We start from the raw sequence: 12377 nt of genomic DNA, 5'->3' as shown, positions 1-12377 counted from the left end.
TTCTTCCTCATTCACATGCATCCCTAGAATTTGACTACTCTTCTGATTTAATTAACAAGACACTTATTAGTTAGTGTCTTGTGTCCTTAGGACCACACAGGGCAGGGCATGCACAGTTCCCGCCCCCCACCTCACCCCAATGTTCTTTTATAATTGATGCCATATCACTAATAATCTTTCCATATCTATTCAAAAAAGATTCCTGCCTTATGCTTCCCCCCCCCAGCCCCAACACACAAGCATCCCCTCCCCTCTCTGCTTTATTCCTATAGCACTTGACATCCCATGTATGCTGTTTTAATGTTTATTGTCCATCTCCCCTAACCAGAATGTGAGCTTTGTACAGAAAAATCTAATTTTATTCAATGCTGTATTTCCGGTGACTAGAACAACATTGCCTGGTATATAATAAGTGCTCAGCAAACATGTGTTAAGTGAATAAATGGATGGATGAGTGGATGGATGGCTATTTTTGTCTAGAAGTAGCCTTGTCCAAAGATGTCTCAAAACCAAGGTTGCATCCACCAAGAGAGCACCTTTTCATCCAGTGAAACCTCCAGACCCTAAAGAATATGCACTGAACCCAATAATTCTTAAAATAAACTCTTTAAAATGTATATATCCTAGAACTTTTGCTTACCCACAACGAGGGCAAAAACACCTTCTAAACTGAAGTGCTTACCTACATTTAAAATTACAATGAGCTGCACTTCTCTTATCTGGCACCATTCTTCTTAGTTTCAGAAGAATATGCCTTTGTATATATTTTCAAATCTACACCCAAGTGTTTTTCTTTTCAGTATGCACTAAAATTTGCAGTAGAAATGTACATTAGTTTAAGTGAGTTGAGCAGAATGATTGGACTAGAGAAAATAAAACTAATTATTCATGTCACTAGTACTTTAAAATGCAGAGTGGTTATCAGGAACACACATAATTATAAGTAATGCAGTTATTTTTTAATAATGAAGCCACAGCTAAGGTTAATTAATATTTTTAATAAAAAAATAAAATTTTGTTCTTTGAAGTTACAATATGTTTTTTGTTAGTTTTAGATATTTTTCATGGAAATATGTGTGCACTCTGATTACATTTTTCAAACAAATAGTATTAATTTCTTATGAGTATCTCCAAAGCCACTAGGAAGCAATAGCAGCATCTGACACATTCAAACACTTTTTTTTTTGCTTGAATCCTAATTGGGATACTTTTTGGAACATTCCATAGGAATCAAATGCCAATGGCTTCAGTAGGAAATGAAGATACACGTCCTGACCACCTACCAATGTTTTAAATCCTCAATAATTCCTTTTCTTGAGTAGGTTTGCTACCTCCACTCCGAAAAAAGCCTAACTAGATTGTTCCAATACATTTCACTTATATTTACGGATTCTGCCCCAGTCTACAATTTAATTTCTTACTAAGGGTTGCAAACTATAGTCCCTCCAGTCAAAAACCAGAATCTCTCAATGCCTTATTCTGTCTCCCTTCTCAAGATTTTTGAAATGAGATGAAAAGAAGATGAAAAAGGCTATGGATTCTTGAAACCAAGTAAGGATACCAGAATCAGCTTCTGCTCTGAATGAAAGGACAGGGCTTCTCTATTTATTATTCTTATGAAGTATGATTTTCTTGCAAAGATAGATTTTATATATGCTGTAAAAGTAGAATGGAATATAATTTACAGACGAAAATGGGATGCTTTTGAGAGTCAGAAAAGGATACTATTAATAATTACATCGGTATACCAGGTGCACAAGAGGACTATACAGGCCAACTGAGATGCATGCCACACTGTGTAAAAGTCAAGGGTGAAATCTATGCTTTATTAAATAAGCATCAGAAGACCTAAATAAGAGTATCATCACTAGAGTCAGTGAAATTTTAGAGCTGAGTACAATTCAAGAGATACCTAAACCCACTTATTTTAGAGAGAGTGCAAGGCCAAAGTGCAGCGAGGTTAACCCACCTGTCCAAGTTACACAAAAAAGGTAGGTGGTTGTGTTGAAATTGGAAACGGGTCTCCTGATTTGCTGTGATCTTTCTATTTTACCGTACCTCCTCTAGGCAAAAGGCATTACTATGGATCCATATTGTCTATGGTATGTAAATAACTTGTAAAATATTCTTGAAGGAAAGAACCACAATATCACAAAATGTGATACAAAGCATAGACCAAAAGAAATTTCACAATCTTGATCTTAAAAGAAATAATTTCCTTTCTTTACAAACTGGCAACCAAAGGGAATGAATATTGCCCTTTGCATGTTGGCTTACTTTTATTCATTTAAGTAAATCTACACATACATTGTAAGACATTGGCAGATTATTCAGAAGAGGAGGGAACACTCAGCCATCAAAAATCCCAAGAAGCTCTCAGCATCCTGAAGAACTTAATACTGTTAATTACTTGCAAATATTCACTTTCTGAGATTAGCCTTATAGAAAGTTTCTCTTTTTTAGGATGAGTGGGTCTTATGGAAACATTTAGATATTAGATATCATAAGTAAAACAAATTTTTATCAACTTCATATAATCCATATAAAAAGTACTATTAATATTTTTATATTCACATTTTTTAAAGTCATTTAATCAGAAAGATTGGTAAATGTACTCATTATTTCATGACATAGATCGTATCTTCCTAAAGTAAACATCAGTCTTAAAATTGATCATCATTCAGAGAAGAAAACCTTTTTTTTTCTTTTTAAAGCGTATTTACTTCTAAGTAGGAATGTAAACAGGATCTTATGGGATGACATTTTGTGAATACTCTTTTATATTCTCTGACTCTGTGAAAACCGAAAATTCTCCCCTACTACTTGCCCTGCAGGATGGCTGAACAAACCTCATCTCATCTATCTGAAATGAATCCAATTTAATTCCGCTTGACCAAAAATCTGTTTCCATAGTTCTAAAACATGCAATCACCCTAAAGTACACTGCCATTGTAGCTATTGCTGAGGAAAATACACCTTGATTGAGAAAACAGTCCAGTGTGGCTTTTGAAAAATAAAATGACCCTCCCTGGTACACAATCTGGTAAGGCGGTTGATGAAAGTAGGCAGGTCAAAGGTTACAGTCTTAGAATTAGCATTACAAATCACTTTCATATTTAAATGTCAAAACTTTGACAATTGTAACAAACATTTAAATTCTACATATATCAGTAATCTCTTTGTAGTTGGAGGGCAAGATAAAAATCAACTGTGAAGTAAAGTAAATTTACAACAAATTATTCTGTTACTCAAAAATAAATAATTTGCTTTCTTCCCTAGTAGTTTTTCCCCCATACATTCACATTCTATTACCTGTAATCACAAACATATCCTTTTAAGAGAGAATTCTAAAAACTTTTAGTACAACTTTAAAACACTGTTGTTGAATATTTGTAGTATATTAATCCATATTATTTAATCGCTGTTATTGGTCTGTTAAAAATCTAAAGATTTAAAATATGTATTTTTTAATGAACTTAGTAATCTTTTATTTAAGTCACTACCTCCTCAAATGAACCAAGTAATTATTAATTGATTAGATCATTTACTTCCATAAACCACTGTTATCTTTAAACATGTTATAGCTTACAATAAAAGAGACTCTTTTCATTGGCAATTAATGGGCAGTTAAACTGTTTTCCTTTCACATTAGTTAATGCATAAATTTTTAATTTCTTCATTTCTAGGTGTTTAACTTGCAAATGAAATAGCTATTTTACAAATGTTTACTTAAAAACCATAATTTCTTAATACATAGCGAGTACTAATTGATAAAAAACATAAAGGTAAGGCTGATAATTCTTTCCTTATTTTGGGATACATCTGGTTTACCTAGCAACTTAAGCAGCTGTAATTTCATTAACGATGAAACAAGACTACTAAGAAAAAAATCTGATCATTTCAAATTTTATTCACAAGAACATTTCTATTTCCGAATGTCCTAGAATGTCCTCTTATGAATTATTTTACATAAAGGAAATAGTCTATCATAGCTCTGTGTTTCATTTTCCTATATCAGATTTGCCTTAATAACCTGCTTATCGTTAAATCAACCGTAAACCAATAAACACAGTAACAAATCATTAGTGAAGTATTAGAAAAGAATATCAAACGGAGCTGTTGGGCATGCATCAATCTGTCTAAAGACACAAGTCTTTATCCAAGAGGCTAAGTGCAATTATTAACAATCTTATAAACCCAAACAAGACAGAGAAAATCAACAAAATGATTATACTCTAAGCACACATTCTTACTAAAATGTCTATTTCATAAGGGAGGGGTTTTTTGTTTGGTGTTCCTAATGTATCCCCAGTGCCTAGAACAGTGTATGGCACATGTAGTGTGATCAGTAAATACATATTGATGAACACCCTGTGAGACAGCCCATTTTACTTCGTGGCCAAATGCAAATTTTAAAAAAGGAGAGAGAAGAAAGAAAAAAGTGATGCATATAGGTGTATGATATGAAATACTACATTTATAAATTTACAGACTTTACAACTTTTTGGTCATCTCTCTTCTTCTAGGACATTTTCTCTTCCTCTATTCTGTTCCTCTCACCCTTTCCTATTCAAAGTAAAAATCAGAATCTATATTCTTCTTTCTCTGGTAAACATATGTTAATTAGTAGATAGGTGCTGATCTGAACAGAATTCATCCTCTTTTACTCTTTCTAAATGTGACACATGATCTATTTCAAACATTTGAAATAAAAGCAATTTAAAAACTAATTGTCATTCTTGCTTCTTTAGTACGTTGTTTTCTAGAAAAGTAAGAATCATATATTGGGAAAGCTTTATATGGCACCTACTAGAGACATTCACTAACTACCAAAAACAAAACAAAAGCAAACAATCAAGTTTGAGCCAAGAAGAACACACAATTCTGAAAGCATTAACAATAGAATATGTACAAAGGCTATAAATGTCAACAGAGATCTAATAGAATTTAATAGAATTTCAACAGCATTCTAAAAGCCTTTATAAAATGTAAGCTCTGAGGCAAGTGGTTTTTTTTTTTCTTCTACTTCATTGATGTAATGCCAATAATTAAGCCAGTGCCTGACACATAGTAGGCAATCAGTAAGTGTATCTTGATGGAATAAATATACCTCCTAGTTGTATAAGTGTGACATTTAAAAATTGTTTTTCAAAAATCTTAGACTGAAAAATAAGCTCATTGAAGTGAAATATGGGTGAGGGCAGGTAGCTATATAACATACGAAATATGTTGGCCCAAGACAGTTTTTAAGTACCGTATTTTGGGTCTTTGTTCTCAGATAAACTAACAGTGTGTTTTTCCCATAAACAGTAAAATAGTAGACTTATTATTCACGATGAGAGCCACATGCCTACCAATTCAAAATTTTCAGACTTCAACATACAATAGAAGTGCTATAGGTAATTTATTTTTTAAGATGTTCAAATTTGCTTTTATTTTATTTTGATGAAGTGCTGAGCTCGAACAAGGCCTTTCAGGTACTTCACTATTTGACTTGTTCATTTAACTTAAAAAGTGAAAAACCTGTGTAATTAGTAGACAATCCCCTCAGCTTGGGCTAGACCAAGGTTATTGAATCAAGACCATCAACTAACCACACACAAATCATCACAAAGCAGTATATATCACTAAAAGTTCACAAACCACAAACCAACAGCATATACACATTTCATCCTCAAACTGAATCCATTATATTAAGCAAGTCTTAAAAAAGCCATAATGCTTGAGATCAGAAATAATCCCATTCTAGAAAAGAAACATATGCAGAAAAGTCCACTTTCATAATCACAGATCCAGAAAGAAGAAATGAAATCTGTGTACTCACCTGGCTAATGGGTTCTTTTGTAGGGGGTTTTCCTCTTCTGGCTGTGCTAGTAGCCAGGGTCGTGGTGGTCTCCATAATTGACGTGGACATCTCTGACTGCATGGCAGTGGCTGTCGACTCAGTTGTCATAGAGGAAGGCACTTCACCAACCAGTCTCACATTTCCCACTATGGCGATGTTGGCATCATTTTCGGCTGCCATATTCAGAACTTTCAAGCCATTGTAGTAAAGCCCAGAGAGCTGACCCTGGAAGGGCTGGCCCTGCTCTTTCCCGCCAATTATTATGGTTGCTTGGCTATTGAAGATTGTGAGCTGACGCCCTGTAAAAATAATATTACATACATGCAAAAATGTTGATTGTGAACTCTACATTCTACAAAGGATGATAAAACAGATCTTTCATGGGGTGGATAATGAGAGCAATAAACTATAAGAGAGGCATTTGACTCATAATTCATTGCTTATAAATGAGGTGTCCATGAAATGCATAATCATTGGCAAATACTTGTAAATTCTCAACTTATTGTAAATGCAGTGCTTTTGCTAAAAGACCAATCAAAGATATGTAGTATAAATTAATTTTTAGAGGATTCCTTTCCCCTTTTACCTCAAGATCTTATACTGTTGGTCTCTTAAGTCTAAACTGTTTAATTAAAAATGAGATATTTAATATTTCAAGTATTTGTCATTCTAAAATTACCACTGGTAGAAACTCATCTATAGCAGCTGAAATCTGATTTTAAATTTATGGTAAAAATTTCATAATTCACATAATGGCCACAGGTATCTATATGCTCTTCTTTAGAAATGTGTATTTTTTGAAGGCAATAGTCCATTGTTATTTGAATTATTCTGTTTTCCGGCAAATACACTGAAAAGAAACATATAGTTTACACTGAGCATGTCAGAGACAAAAAAAAATCCAAAAAGATTTTTCTGATTGGCTTTCAGCAAGTCTATTAAAACAAAACAAAATGAAAAAAAATATAGCTTCAGATGTAAAAAGCAGCTTCAGGAATGATACACAAACCGATGGAGAAATTATGGCACATTTCCATCAAACAGCAATCCTCAGCACAACAGTACCAATATCATCAAATTGAGTATCCAGTTTTAGCAGATTGCTCTCTGTTCATAAAAAGCATGCACACAACTTTAAGTTCAGTTTTAATTAGGGCTTGTTCCCAAATGCTCTTAGAAGGTTGCAAACGTTAAAGGGACTTCATTTTGACTGGCAATCCATATTGCCCACTATTTAAGATGCCTAGAGTTTAAACCAAGAGTTGTTTTTTTTGTTTTTTTCAGGACCATAATGAAGATATCAGAACTACATATATTTTAGTTAATAATTTAGAGGCTGGAACATGTAATATAATCTATAAATGATTTATCATTTTGGGTTAATGCTTGCTGTGAGTACCTTCATAGATTGAGTTAGTGGATTATATTTAACAGTCCCTTTAACCTTAAGTTAACAGGGTAAGATTATTAAACAGCTGGTACGTCTAAAAATGTATAGAAATTATTATACAAGGAATGCAAATATTACTATCTACATTTTACTGTTTTAAATTTGTTTTTAATTTAGTTTTACGGAAAATTTATTTTTTATGTTTATTAGTGTTACAATGAAGTACTACTTGGTTATGTTCAAATTATTTTTTTATTTGAAGTTTTAATCAATGTTTTTTACCTTTGTCGAGTAGCCATTCATCAACTACTCGACCAAGTCGATATGGAATTCGCTGTCTAGCAATCGCCAGGCGCTCGTTATCATTGTTTCCTTTAAAGTTTAAAGAGACATTTCATTGGTTAAAATCTGTAAGGTCAAAGGTTAAAAGTTAATACTTAAAGCTTGAGCTATACAGTTGCCACATGATTTTTTTGAAATTTGGAATTTTAAAAAGCTCTACCTAGAACATTTCATGTTTCAGACTTGTCATTCATTCATTTATTTTATTTTAGCAAACAAAATTATTCCTATGTTAATTGAAAATTAGAAATCTGCATTTGAGCTAGGTTATTAAAACTTATGTTATAGACAGACCCGAACAACCAATTTAAACAGCATATAATAGCTTTACAAAAAAATGAACATTGATCTCAGGGTTTTGTCTTTTTGATGTTTCTTATTAACTAGTTAAACATGTTCAGGTGAAACAGGTTTAAGTTTTCAAAATACAGTCAATCTCTTATTCCAGATTAGTAATTTATGAACACCAAACTTAATACCATCTTCGGCACACTGAAGCATCTAAAATAGGCCTAGCATACTTTATGTCCTATTCAGAAAAGAGAAATTCTTATTCATCTCATTTAAGGAAACCACAAAGTCTGAATAGTTCTTGTATATTCCACACAAATTGGTTTATCAACCACTTGGACATCACAAGGGAATACATCTTGCATCATCAAATATGTTATGATAGGAAAAGGCTTTGACAAAAGTGACTTTGAGTGTCCTTCAGTTTCATTTAAAACTTGACAGATTGAGGCGTATGACATTTGAAAAAAATTACATGCTCAAATATTTGCTTTTTATTAAACTATTCTAAAGAAGGCATGATAACTTCAGGAACAAACACAAGCCACAACAGTGGTCCCTATTCATAGCTCTAAACTAAGTGGGAGCCTTGATTCTTTGAATAAAAAATTATCTGATAAAAACATAGTTTAAATTGACCTTGAATAATGCTTGCAAATAGATGACTGTTTTCTTGATCTATAAAGCACTTAGGAAGAATCTAGACTGCCATCTCAGCACTCAATCGTGTATAATGCCAGAAGTTTTTCTATTCTATGAAAATTAACTAATGTGGAATTTTGAACTAAGACATTTTGGTAATAGCTCACATGAGGACTCAGAGGCAAAAGAAATGTTGGTAGTACTGCCCACAAGAAAAGACTGGAGCATTTTACTAGGGAAGATAAAAGACACATTTTTCTCAGATTTAGAATAATTAATAAATGTTTTCTTAGGCTAGTTTTATGTATACACTATACTTACCACAATAAACCCACCATATTAGTCACACACTTTTAGAGAAAGAGAAAAGAACTATCATTTAGACCTTATCAATTTGTCCTTTGAAGTTTTATATGACTGAAAATACTTCATACATTAGTATTTAATTGAAAATGTAAATACCAAAGTGGAACAAAATATATAGTTTAATAAAAACATTGATATCTATCTCTCTGTATTATGAAATTATTAAAATGTTATAGTATTCTATCCTAGGGGAACATATTTTTGGTATATTGATAATTTTTTAAAAGGATAAAATAGCATAAATTCCAAGCCTATCTTTGTTTTCAAGAAGTGTGTACAGGGCTTCCCTGGTGGCGCAGTGGTTGAGAGTCTGCCTGCCGATGCAGGGGACGCGGGTTCGTGCCCCCGTCAGGGAAGATCCCACATGCCGCGGAGCGGCTGGGCCCGTGAGCCATGGCCGCTAAGCCTGCACGTCCGGAGCCTGTGCTCCGCAACAGGAGAGACCACAACAGTGAGAGGCCCGCATACCGCAAAAGAAAAAAAAAAAAAGAAAAAAAAGAAGTGTGTACATTTTACGTTCTCTTTTGTGTGCTTGTATACATATATCAATATATTTGGAAAAATATACTAAAATTTAGTATTACTTGTCTTATGGCAGCATGATTCTTGATGAATATGTATTTTGGTTTATATGTGATTTGTGTAATGAACATGTTTATGTACATAATTTGATAAGCAAATTAAATACTTTCAAAAACACATACCCTTTGCTCTATGGACCTCTTTGTAGAGCAACACTCATACCAAATTACACTATTATACCTCTCCTGACAACTTTATAATTATGTGGCTCCTTGTGCTGTTTTTCATGCTAGAGTGTTCCCATCATCAGAAATGATCTATTTGCTCAGACACCACCCAAATCTAGGCTGCAAATCACCTCTTGCCCAATTACGACTACAATATAATAACAGACATCTCTGCATCCTCTCCACAATCAATCCCACCCATTCTCCACATGTCAGCCAACACCCTATCATGCCGCTTGTCTATAATAACCCTCCCACTGCCTTCAGGATAAAATCTCGACCACCTGATGAGGCTTTTGATGACTTCCATGATCTGGTCTCTTCCCACCTCCCCTGCCCCATCTCATGGCTGTCACTGCCTTGCTCTCCTCTTTCCATCCTCATGAGAATGATTTCAATTCTTCTAAAGCCCTCCTTTTACCTCTGGACTTTTGCACTTGTACTCTCCTCTACTTGAAAGATTTTCCTCACTCCCATCCCATCCCATCCTCACCTTTCCTTAGCCAAACATGATTCATTAATGGAGTCTTCTTGGCAGGAATATTATTTCCTCAGGAGGTCTTCCCTGATGTCCCCAAGTTAAATTAGGACACCTGAATATATGCTTTCCTGACACCTGATACATGCCCTTTCGAAACAAGCACTGACCCTGTAATTGCATATTCAATAAATATTTTCTCTCTGAACTCTGAAATTCCATGAGGTCAGGTATTATGTGTAGTGTTTATTGTTGTATTCTCAGTGTTTGCACAATATCTGTCATAGAACCTCCTATGAAATATCTGTAGAACGAAGTAGCAAAGGAAATCTTGTTTTAAATTCTGATAGCTTCTGTGGCACCATTATCTCATCTCCACAGGCTAACAACATTCACAGGAAAGCAAATACTTGTGCCAGAGGATAGATCACATGTAGCTAAGCCTCCCTTTGTACTTTCCAAAGGAAACATCAAATATTTCAATTATAATTTTATGTCTATAATGATTATCACTGATTTGAACATCCGTACAATCAGTTCATTATTTTTTTATAATAACTGCCCTGTGCCACAAAATAGATAAACATAGTTATTATTACTAGGGAAAGTAGAGAGAAAAGTCTTAAATAATACAGCTGGAGGAAATGGAAGCCTTTTGAATGATTTTGAAAAGAGTACATAAAAACACAAGAATACATATACACCCACATGCACACAGACATACAATTTGCCCCCATACCTTTAACTGGCACTCACAGAACAATTAACATGATCGATATGGTATGATTTAAATCAACAATAGCTTCTGAAGATTCTTGATGAGACTCAGCTAAAAAAAGAACATACACTCCATTCCCAATGAATAACAAACAGGTGATCTAAGAACAACAACAAGAAAAAAACAGAGTGGGCAGCAGAGATAGGTATAAAAAGGCACACTAATTTTTAAGACAGGTACCCACACAAATGGGCTCATACAATCCCATAACCCATAGATTTCAGAGGTCTTCTAGTTGAGAGTATTTTTTTAATTGAAATATTTGATTTTGAAATCCAAGGACAGACTTTATTCTTAGTTGGCATAATGGATAGGAAATCAGATGGCGCTTACTTCACTATATGTTGACTTTATTCTCCAAATCCTTTGTTTTTCTACTAGAATATAAAACTAATGACTTTTCTTGTGACAAAATTGTATATAGGGGCTTCCCTGGTGGCACAGTGGTTAAGAATCCACCTGCCAATGCAGGAGACATGGGCTTGAGCCCTGGTCCGGGAAGATCCCACATGCCACGGAGCAACTAAGCCCGGGCGCCACAACTACTGAACCTGAGCTCTAGAGTCCACGAGCCACAACTACTGAGGCTGCGTGCCACAACTAATGAAGCCCAGGTGCCTAGAGCCTGTGCTCTGCAACAAGAGGAGCCATCACAATGAGAAGCCCACACACCACAACGAAGAGTAGCCCCTGCTCACCACAACTAGAGAAAGCCTGCACACAGCAACGAAGACCCAACACAGCCAAAAATAAATAAATTTAAAAAAAAATTGTATATAAGTACATTATCAACAAACAAAGGCACATCTAAATAGAGTGACAATGTCTTCCTAACAGATGATTCCCAAATCCCTCTTGTAGTATTGGGTACAAAATAGCTCTGATTGTTTAAGTTCACCAGGAATAAGCCCACACTTTGCCTCTACCTCATGATTTTCATTAACAAGCTGCACATGGAAAGGCATAAATGAAGTACATTATTTTAAGAAACTGCCCTAAATGCATTTCATTCCTTTACAAATTCATGGTGATATGTTGTTTATAACATATCCAGTAACTCTGCATGATTGTATTCATTTTATTTAATCCTGTCCTTAGTTTGATATGCTTCTAAAACTTTACATGCAATATAAAGGACATAAAACAACCCATTTGATCAGGAAAGGTCAAAGATAAATATAATTTCTGATGACCCTTACTTTTCTTTGGAAAGTGTTGGGATCTGATACCAAGCATGCTGGGATGTAGAAACACTACATGGACTTTCTTTGGACAGTCAAAGGTTGCAGGCCTATACAGATAGAAGAGGTTAGAAACAAGGAAAATGTATCTGAAAATTGAAATCAAATGAAAGGCAAGAAACTATTTTCAACTTCAAGTATCCTAAATCAGAGGTAAGGATAAAGCAGTAATGACCCACTTGTGAAAGACCAATTCATTTTGGAATTATGAAAAGTGTCCGAGTTTCAACTTTTTAAAAAGCATGCAAATCAACT

At 34.3% G+C, this 12377-nt stretch overlaps 1 protein-coding gene across 36 annotated transcripts in view; it reads right to left on the bottom strand.

Annotated features, from left to right (window-relative positions):
* The window catches only part of NRXN1 (neurexin 1), a gene marked incomplete at both ends in the record, with an annotated part of 1149966 nt that overhangs the window by 133939 nt on the left and 1003650 nt on the right, over positions 1–12377 (bottom strand). For 24 of the 36 annotated variants that reach the window (XM_081253733.1, XM_081253747.1, XM_081253714.1 and 21 more), the window contains 2 exons: positions 5825–6144; positions 7518–7607. In XM_081253733.1, coding sequence (XP_081109859.1) covers positions 5825–6144; positions 7518–7607 — 410 coding nt within the window. The remainder of the gene's footprint in view (positions 1–5824; positions 6145–7517; positions 7608–12377) is intronic. The other 12 variants (XM_081253730.1, XM_081253734.1, XM_081253726.1 and 9 more) reach the window with 1 other exon arrangement.

Source organism: Mesoplodon bidens, assembly GCF_964165515.1.
Source record: "Mesoplodon bidens genome assembly, chromosome: 14".
In the NCBI taxonomy this organism is placed as follows: domain Eukaryota; kingdom Metazoa; phylum Chordata; class Mammalia; order Artiodactyla; family Ziphiidae; genus Mesoplodon; species Mesoplodon bidens.
This window is presented reverse-complemented; position numbering and strand designations above follow the sequence as displayed.